The sequence below is a fragment of the Diadema antillarum genome, unplaced genomic scaffold (genome assembly GCF_040938485.1).
Source record: "Diadema antillarum isolate AM-2024a unplaced genomic scaffold, OU_Dant_1.0 scf00000111, whole genome shotgun sequence".
Classification (NCBI taxonomy): domain Eukaryota; kingdom Metazoa; phylum Echinodermata; class Echinoidea; order Diadematoida; family Diadematidae; genus Diadema; species Diadema antillarum.
The window spans coordinates 375,047-395,045 of NW_027271000.1; the positions used below are offsets into that span (position 1 = coordinate 375,047).

A 19,999-nucleotide genomic window follows, 5' to 3' on the forward strand; every position below is an offset into this window, starting at 1 on the left:
TTGGTTTACCTCGACGCGGCTCTTTAAATCTAACAATACCGCGGTGAAATGCTACAGCTAGCTGCCTTGCATTGGCGTATCAAAATCGTGGCAAGATTTCTTCTGCGTACCGAAGGAAAACTCTGAATCGAATATCCATCGAAATCTGAAGGGTAATTTGGTAAGTTTAAGTGAAAATTCATCATTTTACATGTAAATTAGTCTATTTGATGAGGACTTTGGAAACACTGCAATCTCGTAGCATACATGACACTGTCACTGCATAGACGCACAGAGGATGTGTGTGCGGCGCCCACTTGTATGGTCCCATACACTTACATTCGTGAGGTAAAGATTACAGACAATCTTGTTTGAAGTTTGAACATATTAGAGAACCTCTAGGTCTATTTGTGAAAGGTTCTATCAATTCCAAGACTTCGGGAAAATAATTTGACCAAATCGTGATATCGGTCCCCTCTCGTTCTGCATAATTATGCAAGGTCTATGGAGGTTGAAAGAAGTCTCTGCCCTGGCTAGCGGCTATGACGAAATAAATGGCGGTGCACTGGTGAATGGATGGAGTGTCGAGTGGGGACCTATTTCGCGATAACAATGGCAATTGTAAATAATTTTAGAAATAATAAGGCATGACTGAGACATGACATGAGTCATCTCTACCAGTACTACCACATCGAACATCGGATCATGACAAAAGTCAAAAGATCGTGATAGGAATCTCTCTAGCTAGTCTGGATTCTATTTCAGTCCGGGAAACCCGCTCATGAGGACCGCCCCCACGCCTCATGAGGCCCGGGGGGGGGGGGGGGGGGTGGGGGGGGGGGGGGAGGGGGAACGCCTCATGAGGCCCCCTATTCACTTCTATTCATCTCACATCTGAAGTATAAATTGTCGCAACTTTGCACGGTGATTTTTTGTTACACACACATGTCCACTATCCATGATGAAAAGAAGAAAAAATCCTATCTGTTTGTTTTTTTTCAAAAATCGAGTTTTAATCAACCGATGCAGAGCGCCCATCACAATACCTGTGTTTTAATGGGCGCTCTGCATCGGTTGATTAAAACTCGATTTTTGAAGAAGAAAAAACAGATAGGATTTTTTCTTCTTTTCATCATGGATAGTGGACATGTGTATGTAACAAAAAATCACCGTGCAAAGTTGTGACAATTTATACGTCAGATGTGAGATGAATAGAAGTGAATAGGGGGCCTCATGAGGCGTTCCCCCCCCCCCAGGCCTCATGAGGCGTGGGGGCGGTCCTCATGAGGTGGGGCAGTCCTCGTACGCGGGAGCGGTCCTCATGAGCGGGTTTCCCGGACTGATTTAGTAGGACTGACTGGCAGTGAGTGGCAGTGGCACTGACACTGTGCTAGTCTTTATCCGTCCATCATTTCTTCATTATTCTCATCTGATTTGATTCTGATAATCTGATTTCAATTTGATAGGGCTAGTTGGGGGATTGAAGAAGTTCTTTTGAGAATTGTGAAATTCATTATTGATTAATCACATTATTTTATTATTTTTGTAATTTTGGGGGCTTGTTTTGTTTGTAAAATCTTGACCCAAAGATCGGTCTGCTGTATCTGGTCGTCAGGGATACGTTCAGACTGCGTCTAGCTTCACAGATCGGGCTCAGATCCCCTCCTATACAGAAGAGAGCGATAAAGTAGAAAAGAATAATAATAATAAAAGACTCCTCCAGACAGACGGATCTGTCATTATCATGTGTTTATTTGTATGTATGTGTTCATGCAGGGCCTCCAAGAACAACAGTGTTTAACCCACTGATGGAGCCACCCTGTGAAAATAAAACATATAAATAAATAAATAAATAAATCTTTCTGTCTATTGACATTGTAAATCATACTGTAGATTTGGTGTGTTACATACTTATGAGAGATTGTCTACAACCATTTAGTTTCTCATCTTGTTTATTACAACCACGCAGGTAAATTGCTGACACCAAGTGTGGGCCAATGTTGGATGCGGCCCTCGTCCACGTCATCAGAATGGTTCTTCAGCTGCTGCGGTTGGCTGATGAGCCCCAGGAGGTAATTAGACACAACGTCTTCATCTGGATCAAACACAACTTGTAATGACCATGAGACTTGACAGTAGTGTGGCAATTAAGGATGGCTTGACAACAATGGCTCCCAACTCTTTATTACTTATGTTTGTAAATATGTTGTTCCTCAAAACAAAGACAAAATGATAATCATAATTTTGTATTCATAATTTAATCATAAACAGATTTTAGGCTAACTAGCCAACACAGGCAAAAACATAACCTCCATCCTGGAGGTGATTAAGCAATGTGTTAAAGTTCACTTAATACATGTTTATTTTTAGATTTTAGATAACTCCTATAAACAAAGTATATGTCTGATGATGATAGCTTTGCTCCTTTTTTTTCTTTCTTTCTTTTCCCTCTTCCCTATTAAACTGCATGTAGATCACTATGGGTTCTTCTCAGTGTCAGAAACGGCAGAGGAGGCGACGTCGCAGCCTGGTGCGAGCCATAGGATCAAGGCTGCCCCTTGCCCCCATCCACCGTGTCCACTTTCAGGTAGGTTGAATGATGGCATTCAAGGGGCTAAGATCTGTGCCTGTGAAACAGAATCAAATTGCACAAATCTGAGCATCAGATTTTTATGTACATTGTATTATATTCTGATCTTGTGAGCCAACTTCTAGATAGGAATTGCAAAACTCTACATTAAAATTCAATGTAAATACACCTAGCACTCAATATTGCACTAGACGTGGACCCTGTTGCAAAAAATATATATACAGTCAAAGATAAGTCAAACAATCAAATGTAAGTCAGGGATCATCCAATCAGAATTGAGTATTCAGTGACTTATGTTAGATATCCTAACTTATGTTCGATCTCAGCTTTTATGCCGAAGGGTGCGGCTGGGCTTTCTTTCTTTTTTTTTTCTTTCTTTTTTTTTTTGGGGGGGGGGGTTGGGTTATTGAGTAAAGCGGTTTGTTTGAAGTAATTTCTTGTGTCAACCCTTTTCAGTGTAACACTGAATCCTGGTGTTCACAAAATTTTCTTCATTTTTCATTCAGCTGAATTTTATAATGTAAAGCAGCTCTGGCCAGCAGAGCTTAACATTGAAAATGCATCTTTGTGGTATGAAATTCCAGAAATGTTACAGGTACCTGATAGCTTTGATCCTTCAGACATTCTTGCAGTTATATTTAAAAAAAAAAATGCATGCAATTTTGAAATTAGAAGTCCTGTTCAAGCTTTAAGCCGTTAAGGGTGAGTCCCAAGTATACTCGGGCAAGTGTCTATGGGAAATGCATGTTGTAGCAAAATAAGCCCTCAATGGACAGAAAGAGGAGGACTGTCCTCTATTTCTATCATGCATGGTTGAATCAATCTATATGTGTGGAATATGTCTCTGCAGATTGTGCGCCGATCTGAGCCGCCGCCCTGGCTGCACCGCCAGCCCCAGTTCTACGAGGAGGACTGCGCCCCAGTCCGGATCCCATCCCTCTCAGATCTCCCCTGGCTGCTCATGGCCACGCCAGACAAGGAAATCCGATCAAGGTGAGCGCAAGACCAACGGGAGATCCACAGTATTAGAAGGAATTTTTTTGCAATTTTAATCGTGTGGAGATTAGTCTGTCAGTGAACAAAAGTGAAATCATTCTTTGCAATGATTATACTGCGTAAACTTGATGTAGTATGCTGTATACTAGTACATGTATGTGCAAGTTTCACATTTTTAAACCAAAATATGATTTTTTTTTTTTGAGGGGGGGGGGGAGGGTCATTTACTGTATGTTGTTGGTTTTTTTTTTTCTTGTAATTTTCACAGGTTGGCAGCCATGTACATGTATTCTCACTCACAATATTTGTACTTGTCCTGCATACACATGTATATGAAACGTAGGTCAGAATGCAGAACCATTGGCAGAAAGAAGAGGCGGAAGACCATCGCGGTGCGCCCCCTGAACCACACCCCACCCCGACACTCCTCCAGCCCCCAGACACCGGTGTCTCGGCACAACTCCCTCCCTAGCAGCTCCAACTCCAGCTTTGCTGCCACGCCCACGTTGAGGGGCGTGGACCTCTCAGAGAGTAGTCCCACCAAGGTGGATGACCCCGTTGCTATGAAGAAGATCAGTGCGTTGGAGGATGAACTGGAGAAGCTAAGAGCGCAGATTGCCATGATTGTCACATTACAATCGACATCAGCAGGTGACTTTCTTGTACTATAGTTTCTTAAATAAAAATAGACTTGTTGTCCTACTAATGTATGAAATATGCCACTTTATTGCACAATGGCACTTGGTTTGCTGAAATACCATCAACCATTACATGTTGACTAGCCAATGAGATGTTCGTAACCATGGTGAGCTCTTCCACAATATTTTCGTAGCTTGATCATTGTGTGTTGTAACTTAAAGGGATGGTATAGTATTGGTTGAGATGAGGATTCAGCTTTTAACTTTTTATGAGATACTTAGTAATAATAATAATAATAATAATAATAATAGCTGCTTGTATAGCGCATAATATTCCTGGAATCTCTATGCACTTTACATAATTGAGTAGAATACCATAAACTACAACTTACATAATTTTAACAAAACAATATAATTAAACATACAAAATACAACATATCATAATCATTTAATAACGGAACAAATATGTTTTTAAGGACTTGAGGAAAGTGTGAGTACATGTGATGGCCCTATGATGACTTGGTAATTTGTAACTTAGGAACCAATTTTTAGTGATATGACATGTTAAAGAGCAAATGATCCAAAGAGGAATTCAAATCTCATTTGATGAAAACGGGTGTTGAAATGGCTGAGATGTTCAAAAACAAAGTAACTCAAAGCAATCCTTTTATAAAAGATTGGTCCTGCCTTTTATTAGGAAAGCTTTGTTTTGGATATATCTCAGCCATTTCAAAACCAATGTTCATCAAATAAATTTTGAATTCCTCTTAGAATTATATGTTCTTTCATATTTCATAAGAGGTTTCTCATTATCTCAAAATATTATCCAAAAAATTTTCAAAACCTGAAGCCCCAGCTCACCCAATACTATAACAAAGCTCTAAAGTGCAAAGTATTTCTGTTAGGAGGATGTCAGTGTATCGTTTTTGGACATGACGATCTCTAGTGCTCAGTTTATTTGTTGTTTAACAAGAAATTAAAGATATGCAACAGAGCCTTGTGCATCAAAGCTCTGTAGAATTTTGGCTACCATGTGTTGTATCAGTTGATTTTTTTTTTCATTGATAAGAAAATTCTTATTGGGTTGGAGCAAAGATAAAAGAAGCAAACATCACAAAACAAATGACCAATTCACAAGCAAGTTTATCAATATCTCTGTTCGTTGAATGGAGTAGAAAAAGTGAGACCTAATGCCAATTATGAGGGAATAACTATTTTGTAGCAGCAATCATGAAGTAGCTGCCATGGGAATAAGATGGTAATTCAATTAAAATTATCCCAGGTTTCATCTGTAAGTAGAATTTTACTTCCAGATGTTGGTAGAAATGAAAGGACATACTTGCATAGACTGTTTTCTTCTTTATGTCGCAGAGTCGGGTTTCTCAACACCAGCCAGCCGCATGAGCCTAGCCCCTGTCATGGCCACACCTCCCCCTCCTCCCCCACCTCCTTTCCCCTCTGGGGCACCCCCTCCACCCCCACCCCCTTGTGGGGCACCTCCCCCTCCCCCACCCCCACCACCACCTGTTTCAACTCCAAAGCTGAATGCCATCGAGCTCATCAAGCAGGTGAGCAAAGGGAAGGGAGGCTGATAATACAATCATGAATAAGTCTTGCTATGATCAATTGTTTTTGCAAAATCTTCCAAATACAGTCCACATTACAACCATTGTTTCCCATTTCTAAAACAGCTGAACAAAAACATGTACATGTAGGTGGAGTTCATTTCAAGCCCATTACCTTGTCATATATACCTTAATGTTTATGAATCTGTGTGTCTGATATTACCACACATATTTCAACTATGTGGGTAATTCCGTTGGGGCACAAAGTGTGACATTTTAGCATAACTCAATACTAATTATGCTATACATATATTGTTTACATTTGTATTGAGACCATACATTTTCCTGGAAATTTTGTGCCATTCAGACTCAATTTTGATGAAGTTATTAAAACGATATGTAACGGTGTCCTGTAGCATCGTGACGTGTCCATGTAGCATCGTAATAGTTAAAATCTGGTCCTAAAAGACAAATTAATGCAATTAGCTTGACCAAAATTTGATATGATATGCATAATTACTAGATTAGTCAGATAGCTAAATATCTTATTCAAACTCTCCTTTCCACAGTTTTACTTTTACAAGAAAATTACACAATGTGTCACTATGCTACGCGGTGTCCACCAAATGTCACAAAAAAGGACGGCGCATTGCATCGTGATACATTTTGTAATTTTCTTTTAAAATTAAAACTGTGTACAGGAAATTTGAGATATTTAGCTATCTCATTCATATCTTGTAAATATGCATATTGCATCAAATTTTGGTCAAGCTAATTGCCATAATTTCTCTTCAAGGACCAAATTTTAAAATATCACGATGCTACATGGACACATCACAATGCTACAGGACACTGTTACATATTGTTTAATAACTTCATCAAAATTGAGTCTGAATGGCACAAAATTTCCAGGAAAATGTGTGGCCTCAATGCAAATGTAAAGCCTACAAACAATAAATGTATAGCATAATTAATCTTGAGTTATGCTGAAATGTATTTTTTGAATATCACGATGCTACATGGACACTGCCCCAACTTCATTGTGATTGGCCAAGAACATGTCACATGACATTTAGAAAATACCTATCAAACTCATTGAGAGTGACAGCCATACAATAGGCCCCTGGCATGGGCCTATAGCACGGCTCGAAGGTACTATAGCAGCTACTAATGCATGGCCGCTCACAGAGTTCTGTGGCTCACACCCGTAGCAAAGCGCCAGCAAACTACATTGTACAGTGTACGTGCTGGCCGGCTGCGCTGCGCTGCCGGTAAGTCTCACAGACCAGGCGCGGCGGAGTACTGCAACGTTAACGTGTACGCGCAGTTACTTTACCTAGCTAGTTGCATGTATCTGTAACACCTAGCGGTAACTTTTGACTCTGATCTGCTACGTGGACCACAGTGATCCCAACATCAAGACTTCATTTCAAATTGAGAAACCGTAATTTGATTATTTTTCTGTGTTTTTATACAAAATCATTTTCGGAAATAGACAAAGTCTAGACCTACTACTAGATCTACCGACATCTCAGATCGACCTAACAGTCAGGCCTAACTCGATCTAACGTTAGCGTGGAATGGGTATAGACCCTGCGGAGTTCGTGATTCCTGTGACTGTGTGGTCGAATCATGACGAGTGTTTCAGCAAGAGTTGCACATTTCCTAAATATATAGCATTGGCTATCTGTGAAATAAAAGTGGCTCATGCTGCACTAGCTACTGTATTTACACGCAGTCTTTTGGCTCGCTTTCCTTTCCATGATCACAGAACCGCGATAAGAACAAGAACAAACCCAAGGCCCAGGCCGGGAGTGGGATGCCCAACATGGCCGACGTTCTCAAGGGACTTGGGACCGTCAAACTGAAATCTGTTGCGAGGTAAGCTGACCTCTAACCTGTGGGTTTTTCTTGTGTTCGTTGAAGGCTCTCTCCCTTGTAGTATGGTACCGAATTAGAATCACACGCATAGTAACAAAATTTATAAGTTTCAGAGCTTGAAAATGAAACAGCAAGTTTGATTTTCAAAAAAAAACAACAACAACAAATCAGATTCTTAGTTTCCTTACGATTGTATCTGATGCAATGTCTTTGTTTTGTGTGTTGTATTTGTAAATGAAAGTACAGTGCAATTCCTTCCTATAACAACAAGACTAGTTTCACTTTACCTGGACTAACTCTTGTCTTGGTCAGGATTATTAAGTATAATCTTCTGATCAAATTTAGTTCATTGTAACGTATCATACTCTAATGTTGCTTTGTGCACACTTTCTGAGATGGTGTACTTTTTGAATTAGCCTAGGAGACACATGGGAAAAAAAATCAGTTTCATGGGGCTCTTTTTTCTTTCATCTTGTTGGCATTAATTACTTGAACAGCCCCATTCCATCCTTAAATTTCTCTGATTGGGCATGACTTGACCTTTGACCTCTTCCATGTCACAGGTCGCCCGGAGGCACACCAATCCGCCAGCCACCCAGGCAGACTGACCACACGGACCCGGCGTCCATCATCGCTCGGGCCCTCAAGAAGAAGTTTGCCCAGGCCCGACTCAGCTGCAGTCCCACAGCCAACAAGGAGAACATGGGCTCGCCTAGCAGTAAATCCAGTCCTGCAAAGCACAACAGCCCTATAAAGGTACATTTTACTAAAATCTGGGATCATGGAAGTAGGGCTATTGATGTACATGTAGCTAAGAATTGATATCAACCCCAGGGTCTCGCAACACCTCTAGGTTGCTTCTACCACATGACTATAAAGCGACTTCCACTTTAAAAAGATACTTAGCTCCTAGGAACAAACTTTTTAAGTCCCCTGTTCTCATCTTACACATCTATGTACAGAAAATCTAGTTTGCATGCAGTAGTTGTACTACACATGTAATTGTAGATCAGCAAATTTAACCATAGAATCCCCCCATACTTTTTGTGGCTCACCCAGTGATATTTATTCTGAAATTTGAATGTGACTGCAAACCATTCTATTCATGGAAAACTCTATCCAGCGACCTCTTTGTTGTACTTAAACTCATTAACCCGTTGAGGATGGACTGATTTTGCTACAACACACATTTCCCATAGACACCTGCCCGAGTATACTCGGGACTCATCTTCAATGGGTTGATATTATACAAATGATGCACAGGATAGAGTGCGTTAGTGGAGATGTAGCGCACTCGAGGGTATTTACAATGTAGTGAAACATGCACGAGGCTTCGCCGAGTGCATGTTGCACAATTGTTAATACCCTCGAGTGCGCTGCATCTCCACTAACGCCACAAAATAATCCTGTGCATCATTTGTTTTATAAAATGGGTCGAAAACTAACAGCATTTTTCACGTACCTTTGTGGGTCAAGATGCCCGAAGATGTTCGTCCCAAACATTTACGCACGTCGCACTCGGAAATCCCGCACATATAAGTACTGTAGGTATAAGAGTATACGTACGCCACACATGTTATGCACAAGAAAGGCCGGCCGGCCGGCAGCCCGAACTAGAAGTTGATTACAGGATTGACAGAGCGTATGCATGCAATTCAAGGGAGCCGCCGCGCGCACAGACGATCGGCAATAGGATTTAACACGCAGTGCAATGGGACTAAAATAACCAACGCACACGTGACTCATTTCAGCGCTTCCTATTGGCTACATTCTTGAGCCCATTTTATAAAAAGCATCCACTATGAATTTGTCTCCCTATTGCATGACAAAAAGTTTAGGCACATTTCATCACTTGCCCAGCAGAAGTGGCCCTGGTATGAAATTTCACCCCAAAATCGCTTTTTTGTTTGTGCCATAATTTGTCAAAGTTTTGAAAGCTTTTTCATAATACAGTCAAACTCAGATACCTCGACATCGGATAAGCCGAATATCACTTACCTCGGGGGCAAAATGAAAGTCCCGATTGTTCCTATGGAGTTTCCGTGTATTAAAATTCGCGTAGCTCGAAAAAGATAACTCGAAGTTCGGTTACCTCGAAGGGAAATCTAATGTCCCGATCTTAATTATCTTATTGTTTTTCCCAGCATGTTGCTCGAATCGAAATTGTAAACATCACTCAGCATCTCCGATTAAGCGCGCGTGGACAGCGAAGACGTGTCACATGTTTTCACACTCGATTGTAAATATTCTGAGACCAGAACAATCGCGCGCCCAAGAAGAAATACCCGATACACAGCTGACAAGGAAAATCCCCAACACCACACGTACATGGTATGCACATAGCACCCGTGCCAATGGAGTGCTTTACGATAGAGCACTACGCGCTGCCCCATCATTTGCTCTTCTTTAACCACTGTGTTTTGATTTTTGATCGAGACAGTCCTACCGTGCGCATAGATTTCTCAACCGTCGGGGCGCACCTGCTTACGTTGACAGTTATATCTTTGCCATTAATCACGCTCCACTGTCAAAACATCAATCTACCTCGTAGTGCCTTTTTTTAAACTATTTTTTTTTGCCTTTCACGAAGTTTACTTCCCCGAGAACGCAAGCACTGAAACTTTTTTTTTCCAGCAATGCGATTATGAAAATCTGGAAGTATAGGCCGATCACAATGAAGAATAGAATACACAGGGCTCCGCACTAAGTTTTATCGGGCCACCAATATCATTGATTTTTATTTTCTGGTGGTCGAAAGTAAAATCTGGTGACAAAAAAAAATCAGGAAAAACATTAGAAAAACTAAATCGGTCCTACTAAACATAGACAAATTAATATTAAGCATTATTGAAGTGATACAGATGTCCATGTCTAAAACAAATGAATAGAAAATTCAATCATCTTACTTAGTGTTTAAAGATTTGACAAGTTAATAGGCGTAGATATTATTATAAAAGTTGATGCCAATATATTGAGGAGGTCAAAACTTACGTTTGAAATGAGAAAATGGGAGCATTTGCTGACATTTGTTAGCATCCGACATTTGTTTTAGCATTGTAAAAAAACCGAAAGTTACCGTTATTCATTTCTAAATGTAAAAGCAAACAACCGACATTCATTTTAGAATCTTACGGAGCTGAATACTATCGTAATCCATTTCCAAACGTGAAAGCAAACATCCGCTATTTGTTTTAGCATCTAACTGAGCGGATTAATACCATTAATCATTTCCAAAATTTAAAGCAACAATCTGTTATTTATTTTTGCATCGTACGGAGCAGAATATTACCGTTATTCATTTCAAACATCCGACATTTATTTCATTATCGAACGGAGCCGAATGTTACTGCTGTCCACTTCCGAAAGTGAAATGAATCATCTGACAATTATTTTATCATCGCACGGAGCCGAATGTTACTGTTTTTCATTTTTGGACTATGAAACGTATAGCTGAATGTTACTGATATTTATTTTGAAATGTACCGTAGCAAATATCCAATATATATATATTTTTTTTATTATCGTATGGGGCAGAATGTTACTGCTGTTCACTTCCAAACATGCCAAACGTAAAAGCAATCATTCGACATGTATTTTAGCATCTTCCGGAGCTGAATGCTATTGACATTTACTTTCGGACGTATCCGGCATTTATTTTATCAGCGTACGGAGTTGAATGTTATTGTTATTCACTTCAGAACATCAAAGCAAACATTCGACATTTATTTTAGCATCTTTCGGAGCTAAATGTTATTGCAATTTACTTTCTTACATAGAAGCAAACATCCAGCATTTATTTCATCATTGTCAGGAGTTGAATATTATTGTTACTCTTTTCCGAACGTCAAAGCAAACATCAAACATTGACTTTACCATTAAACGCAGCTGAATGTTACTGTTATTCATTTCGAAATTTAAAAGCAAACATCAGACAGTTATTTTAGCATCATATGGACATGATGGAGCAGGATATTACTGATATTTTCTTCCGAACATAAAAACGATCATCTGACATCTATTTTAGCATCTTCCGGAGCCGAATGCTATTGCTATTTACTTTCAAAAGTATAAGGAAACATCCGACATTTATTTAACCATCGTACGGAGTTGAATGTTATTGTTTTTCATTTCCGAACGTCATAGCAAAAATTCGACATTTATTTCAGCGTCTTCCGGAGCCGAATGTTATCCTTATTCATTTCCGAACGCAAAATCAAATATCTAACATTAGTTCTAGCACCATACGGAGCTGAGTCTTATCGTTATTCATTTCCAAAAGTATGAGCAAACATCCGACATTTATTTTAGTATCATACCGAGTCGAATATTACCGTCATTCATTTCCACAATTAAACGCAAAACTCTGACATTTATTTTAGCATCTTACGTAACCGATTGTTACCGCTGTTCATTTTGAAAAGTGAAGGCAAACATCCGACTTTTTTTTTTTTGGTGGCGCGATCGGGCCACCAAAATCTTTATTTCTGAAATTTTGATTTCATTTCCTATTTTCACTCGATTCATTCATATAAAAGTTGATTCAATTCAAATTGACAAGCATGCAAACAATCACTATAGGCACTATAACAGACACCATGTTGAACATCGATAAACGTTGAACATCGATAAACATCGGACAAGTCGAAGAAAATTCGACGTACGCGTACCTCGAAATTCGCGTACGTCGAACCATTTTCTTCAGTCCCGACGAATTCGAGGTATCCGAGTTTGACTGTATTGATGTGATCATCATTTTTGTGTCATTTTTTGAACCCGCAAGCTTTAGCGCCCTTCTGCTAGGCAGCCAACGATATCTTGTTAGTCTTATCCTCCTTTGTCTTTCAATGGTTTTCCTGTTGTTAGTTTGGACCCCACCTCCTGAAGCCCACCAACAGAGCCAAGCCGAACATCAGGCAGCCCCGCCCCCTGGCTGACATCAATGCGTGATGATTGGCCGCCGAATGAACCAATGGCAAAGTGGCGCCACAAACTTCATTGATCCTATGTTTATGTGAGACAGGGACTCCTGCTTTGGCCGTCAACCAGTAATGGTGCAGGTTGATGGAGAAATTGCGATGCATCAGACTTAAGAAATGATGCGAATCAAAAGCGTGAGAGGGGAATCGCTTTGGAGATCGGACTCCAGTTATTTCTGAGAGGAGTGGATAAGATATGCATCAGACAGTGAGACGGACAGCAACCCTTGGGTCACTTCAGTACATATCATCAATCCTCAGGGGCTGACTTTAGGGCAACTAACTCTCAGACTGTGGCCACACTATAAGTAATTACCCCATGGGACAAGCTTTGCCACTAGGACAACTTGCCCCATCAATATTCCCTGGCTATAATTGTCCTACAGGGTTGATTGTCTAGGGATGGTTGTCATGGAAATCATTTAAAGATAAAAGAAGGTGGAAGTACCTCACTGCCTTGTCAATAGCAAGATGACAAAAAACCTATCATACAAATTAGTTTTTAGAATTTCATCTGCTCAAGGCCTAGAAACACCGAGCATGGTAATGGCAACAGCCCCCCCCCCCTTTTTTTTTGCTATGTTTGGTTCTGTGTTATAGAAAAAAATCAACAGTTCAGTACAAAATCACCCCAACTTCATTACATCAAAATCAACAGCAACAAAATCACCAGTTGATTTTGTAACAAATTTATTTAGCAGGGAAGTGATATTGTAACAGAACCAGACATGGTTCCTTTTGGTGCACCATAGCAAAAAAAAACAGACCATTGTCGTTACCTTGCTCTGTGTGCCGAGGCTTTAAGTCCAGTTGTGTGATAAACACATTGTGATATCTTCCACCTCACTTCATTTAAGGTTGCAGAAAATATGTGATCATATTTACACAAGTCCATGTTATAGCTCATCCTAGTTATACTTGATTTTCTTTTTCTTACAAGGCTTTTATTAACCTGTGCACAGAACAGAGCACATCCCTAAGTATGCATGGGTGGCTAATCACTAGATATGACCATTGGATGTATTTTTGCATGGTTCAACACTTCCTTTCCTATAATGACGAAGTGACCAACCCGTCCTCAACACAACTCAGTTTTATCTTCCAAAAGTAATCAGAAATTTTGTACACTTGAAGCATACAGGAAAACTTGATGTAAGATGGCATATAATGGAGTTACTTACATGTTGTACTGTACATTGTACCACTACACTCTTATGCGGTTCTAATTCAATCTATAGAACTAATTCCTTTATTTACCTTTTTTCTTAATTTATAGCTATTTGTATTTATCAAAGACAAAAAAAAAATTATGTAAGCTTTACAAATTTGGCAATCTCATGACCAAGTTATATTAATTTTTTTTTCTCTGCTTGGCTTCAAGCCATATCATCAGCAGCACTGAACCAGGAAAGGCATAGATTCCAGTGAATTGTTTCTAGGGGTGAAACACAATCACTCCAAATGACATCCTTCATCCATGACCTCCCCCATCATGATTTATCTTGCATCAACATGTTGGTCCTCACTGAGTATTTTGTGTGTGTGTGTGTGTGTGTGTGTGTGTGTGTGTGTGTGTGCGCGAATGCATTATGGAAGTGTGTTTGGCGTATTGTCTTGTTCACTGTTGTATTGAAAGTCCCGGACAAATATCTCCATTATTTTGGATGAGGTGTTCTGTGGTGAAATAAAGTGGTTCATGATGGTGCAGTGTGTTTTATATCAGATGGTGACACGTTGTTCCCTAGTCATGTTGCAATATGTTAGTTTTTCAAAAAATATGTTCATATATATATTTCATGTGTTTTTGTATTGAATTGCGGGAGATGGTATATGAGGCAGATTAATCATAGCCAGTTCAAAATTAATATGCACTCGGGGAAATATAGAGGAAAATATAACAATAGAGTTCAGGCAAAAGCATCTTATCTTTTCTAGCTTTGCAGACAGAAAGATTCATCTGTCCGGAGGAGTCTTTTATGTTTTTTTACGTTATCGCTCTCCTGTCAATGCCTGTGTTGTGAGGCGAGGGGATCCGTGAAGCCAGACGCAGTCTCTGCGGAACAAATCCCCGACGACCAAATACAGTCCAATCTTTGGGTCAACTAGCTATGGTGCTATTGGATGCAAGCCAATTTTACAATTCATGAATACTCATCATGAATGAAGCAGAGTGTGGACCAGCCATTGACATTATCTTTTAATAGAGTCTGCCTACATGTGATTATTTTTATTGCAAGAGGGAAAATAAAACTTTTAAATGGGAGACAATACCATGTGAACTTTGAATCTAACATTATTCTAAGTATTCTTTGATCAAGGCACAACATTTCTTGGTAAAGAAAATTGAAAAGCACTACATGTATTTCCATTGTCTCTAAGTGTTGTTTGGAACAAATGTTTTGTTAAAGAGACTCATTAAGAAGTCTTAAAAAAAAAACAATGTTTAAACAATAAAAACTCATCAATTTCATCCCATTATATTTTCAATGAAATAGTTGTTTTTTTGCTTTTTTTAACAATACAGTATCTACTCTTTTGAAGAAGCTGAATTTTTTCTCTTTTATCCACTTTAGAATCTGTTTATACATACTTTTTTTTTTAAAGTACAATGTACACACTTTTTAAATTCATACTTGAATATGGATAAGATTATATCATGGAGCTTTAGATGAAACATTGGCTTTCCATAGATGAGTTTACATACATTTGAGTCACTATACATGGGTAATCTAATTTAGCCTTATGTGTGTTTTATTAAAAAAGAAAAAAAATCATGCAAAATTTCCGCAGTGTGTGAACAAGAATGATAATGCAATATAGTCTGTGTACGAACTAATGACGTAGGCCTACATCGTGTACTTCCAGGGCAAGCAACACAATGGTATGACCAAATCGTAGAATTGTGTTTATCAAGTGTGTAATTGTGAAACATGCTGATAGTATTTCATTTAGCAGAACAGATGCAGTATAGTATTCTGTTGTCAAATTTATGCAATCAAGTTTCTTCTAGGTACAAGTGTAGGCCAGATTCTCAGTTTTTACTTTCCTTTTTTTATTCAGTAAACTGACTTGCCAACCTCTGATTTTAGTCATGAAAAAGAAAAAGAAAGATTGCCGGGTATTTGTCTTCTGAATGTCCCACTACAATGTATCTGTAAACTGATTTCCCCAGTGCAGTGCTAAGGCTGTATTGCCTGCACGAACATTCAAATGATTGGTGTTTGTCTTTACAAGATGTTGCTGCTGCCACAAAACCACCAAGAACTTCAAGAGACTGTTTTGGGTTCAAGGGGGGGGGGGGGGGGGGGGGGGGATAAAGTGAAATATTGATCAATGATGTTCATTGTACTCCAAAAAAAAGGGATAATAATGTAGTGTTTTCTATATAATTTCCCTTCGATATTTTGAATCCAAAATGAAACTGGACTTCAGCATGAATGCACAGTCTGCTCTATATATAGTAGATAAGACAAAATAAGACCAGAGCCCTGTTTCATAAAGCTGTTTGTAAAGTTATACGAACGACTTGTGAGTGACTGGTGATCAGTTCTTGTGCTGAATTATTGAAATTCTGGTAAGTATAGCACATCACAACTGATCACCAGTCGCTCGTAAGTTGTTCGTAACTTTACGAACAGCTTTATGAAACACCCCCCAGGGATTTCTACAACTTTGAGGTGGTCTTGTGGGATATGGTTGAATATTTGTGGTGATGAGGAGGATGCTGCTGCTTTCAAAGTTGTCAATGTTTGTGTCTCTTTTAAATTACCGTTGTATATATATTCAGAGGAAATAAAGATCAAAATTGCACATTTTATTGTACATAAGGCACTTGAGTCTACCCTCTCGTTAGTTTGTCTATGTGGATGTATCTTTATGCAGGAGGCATTGTGTAGTGAGGAATGAAGGTGACCTTTTCTGACTTTATTAAAGAGACTGTACAGTACTGGTTGAGGTGAGGATTCAGCTTGTAACGTTTTGCGAGATATTTAGAAACCACTCTATGAAATGTTAAAGAGCATACAATTCTAAAGGGAATCAAAAGTTTATTTGATGAAAATCGGTTTTGAAATAACAGATATCATAAAACAATGAAAAACAAATAGATTCTGATAAAAGTCGTGGCCTGTCAATTTTATTAGGATCACTTTTTGAGATATCTGAGCCATTTCAAGGCCAATTTTCATGAAATAAATGTTGAATCCATCTTGAAATTACATGCTCTCTCATTTTTGGTGAGAGGTTTCTCATCTCACCAAAATATTTTATACACCTGAATCCTCATCTCAACCAGTATTGTACTGTCCCTTTAATACACGAGTAGTTTTTCAATATGATCCGAATCCTGATGCTAAGTGATGATCACGTCATGACGAGTATGTGCTCAAGCAGGAATTCGAATCTACGACCTGATCTCCGGACAGGTGTCATCTCCACTAGACCACCGAGCTTCGAATCCTGCTCGAGTACATACGCCCATGATTTCTTTTATCATCATGGCTACTACTAAAACACTGATCAATTCAGTGCTTATTTATGTCGATGTAGGGCAATTTGTCAATCAGTTGCAATTCCCAAGTATGTTGTTAAGAAACAAACAAAAAATCATATGTTTTGTTCAATTATCAGTAGGTACATTTGTATCTATACATCCCTCCTATCACAAAAGTTATTGCCAAGATTTACAACTCAAACACTTGATGCCAAGGACACCATTTTTGGTAAAATTAGGGGAAGATTCACATTCATCTCAAGGAGCAATTTGAGGAATGATGATGATATCACCTCTTCAAATTTGCGTCATGTGATTGTGCCCAGTACCAGCACTTCAAGAAAATATAGAACTGTACAAAACTTTTCACTTCCATGATAGTCTCGTTTCATGTGTGATTGTGATGAAACATCTACCCTGCTGTCGGATTTATCTCTCGATCAAAATTAACCTAGAGTGTAGTTGATTCTCCACTGTACTTGATTCTCCACTGTACTTGTACATATTCAAGAGCAAGTTCTTGAATATGTGCCAGTGCAGAGTTTGAACGCAAAATGAGATTACTCCATTTTCGTTAATTTGATAACTTGAGATTGGAGCTGCTGAAAAAAAAGATTAAAAACTGGAATATTTATAATCATACTACAGTGGACTCCCGTTGTAACGAAGTCCTCGGGACCGGCAATATTCTTTCGTTATATCAAAATTTCGCTATAACCGAACAAATAAACAATAAAAAACAGAGCCGATAATACTGCGGCTTGAATTATTATTTCGCTGTAACCAAAATTGCGTTATAACCATGTTTTTTATAACGGGAGTGCACTGTACTTGTTACGTAACAAGAAAGGTATCACTGGAAATGTTTTATTTATCAGATGATGAACTTAAAAATTGATTAAAAGGGATTGTATAGTTTTGGTTGACACCTAATTTCAGGTTTCTAACATTTTTTGGTGAGATAATGAGAAACCTCTCATGAAATATGAAAGAGCATGTAATTCCATGAGGAATTCAACGTTTGTTTGATGAAAATTGGTTTTGAAATGGCGGAGATATCCAAAACAGAGCAATTCTAATAAAGTGTGGGACCCACCTTTTATTACGATTGCTTCATTTTACTTTGTTTAGGGATGTTTCAGTCATTCCAAACCAGATTTCCATCAAATAAACTTTGAATTCCTCGTAAATTGGTATGCTCTGTACTATTTCATAAGAGTTTTCTTGGTGTCTCGCAAAAAGTTAAAAGCCCAATTCTCATCTCCACCAATACTGTACCATCCCTTTAGTCTGTTTTGCAATCACACTCAGGTGCACATGACAGATAAATTTGATGTGATGTATAATCATCCGCAGAGAAGACACTCGGAGACTTTTCCTCTTGTTTTACAGTATTTTATTAGTTCCTTTAAAAGGTTCAATGCTACGACAGTATTCAACCACCCGCCATCTTAATGAGTCAGACTGCTATTATAAACAGACGAACAAAACAACATAGCTTTCAAAATGGTTGACAGAAAACAGAACAAAAGAAAAAAAAAACACGAAAGAAATTGCATACTCTCGCAGAGAGAGTGAAAAATCTTAAATAAGTATGTACAATATGTCTCATTCTCTTACCTAAGTATCTTACAAACAGTAAAACAATCATTCCACAATATGTACAGTATATATGTACATGAGCAAAAAAGATTCTTCTTTTAGAATTGGAATGTATTTAGGTTTTATTATACTTCAATATCAATATATAAATCCTTATTTCTGAGACAATGATCAAAATTCACCACTATATGAAACATACATGAGTTTCAAAATCAAAACATGCTCAAAGTAAGGTACATTTACTGTATGGGATATTTGTTATATATATCTGTGAGGGGAAAAAAAAAAGTGATCCCCATAAGATATGCTGATCTGCATTTTTTAGTCGTATAAAGTAATGTCATTTTAAAGACAGGTGCATTATATCAAATCCATGGCAAACTGCATAGGTCTCTCGCAATAATAAACAAATGCCTTCAATATATGAAGATATTTTGTGTATCTATTCTCTCTAGGAATCAACAGAGAGAACTACAAACCACGAACACACTCGAGATAGTTTTGCTACGTGTGAACAGGATGACCGTGAAATCTGTCAAACTGTCATGGAAAACCGAAATGCACACTGAAAAGTTTGACAGATTGAAAAGGACATATCAAGGATTAAAAAAGAAAAATACTCAATTGACCTTTTACTGCCAAACAACATTACATCAACACCAGAAATGCCCCAATACAATATGTCCATGATTAAAGAATGATATATAAAATGATGGCAAAAAACAAGGAAACAATCAGACAAAACAATACCACTTCAACATCTAACTTGAGCGATACCATACACAAATTAACAAGTTCAGATTTCAGTGGAATATTCTCTCTTATATGTAACACACTGTCAAAAATAGCTTTTCTTTCATTTTTCTTGATAGAATTACAAGCAATCAATACAATTGAGACATATAGTTATCATAACTTTTTTAAATGATTATTTTCCATTCACAAAGGCCCTGGGTTTTGTTTTGTGGGTCAGACATTGAAAGAGTAAGATACAGCCATTTTGTTTTAAATTGAAATAAAGTTTTGGAAAAATATTACAAACAATTCCGCAAATCACTTGACAAAATATTCCATGTCCATATGGTACTGAAAGTTTGCACGAGAATGACTGGGACTTTGGTTGCATGAACTTCTCAGCAATTTTCTTCAAAATCAACATGAATATCATTGAACTTATCTGCTGCTGGGTCATAGGTCATAGGGTCACATACAAACATTACACATCCGCACCTGACTGGGGGGAGGGGGGTGGCATTCATTTTTGAGCAATAATACATGTG

At 38.4% G+C, this 19,999-nt stretch overlaps 1 protein-coding gene across 1 annotated transcript; it reads left to right on the plus strand.

The window, feature by feature from the left end:
* The first annotated feature begins 69 nt into the window (after positions 1-69).
* Positions 70-12,596, plus strand: LOC139719464 (mitochondrial fission regulator 1-like). Its single transcript, XM_071630877.1, has 9 exons — positions 70-160; positions 1,949-2,066; positions 2,474-2,566; positions 3,420-3,562; positions 3,909-4,216; positions 5,527-5,771; positions 7,540-7,649; positions 8,213-8,405; positions 12,513-12,596. The coding sequence occupies exons 2-9, from the start codon at positions 1,977-1,979 to the stop codon at positions 12,594-12,596; spliced, it is 1,266 nt and encodes a 421-aa protein (XP_071486978.1). The 5' UTR covers positions 70-160; positions 1,949-1,976.
* The last annotated feature ends 7,403 nt before the right edge of the window (positions 12,597-19,999 follow it).

Bases quoted from the DNA above. Each gene is read 5' to 3' on its own strand.
- LOC139719464 (XM_071630877.1), top strand. From the start codon at position 1,977: ATGTTGGATGCGGCCCTCGTCCACGTCATCAGAATGGTTCTTCAGCTG. The intron at 2,067-2,473 runs GTCTTCATCTGG...GGTTCTTCTCAG, and splicing joins AGGAGGTAATTAGACACAAC to TGTCAGAAACGGCAGAGGAG. The intron at 2,567-3,419 runs GTAGGTTGAATG...ATGTCTCTGCAG, and splicing joins TCCACCGTGTCCACTTTCAG to ATTGTGCGCCGATCTGAGCC.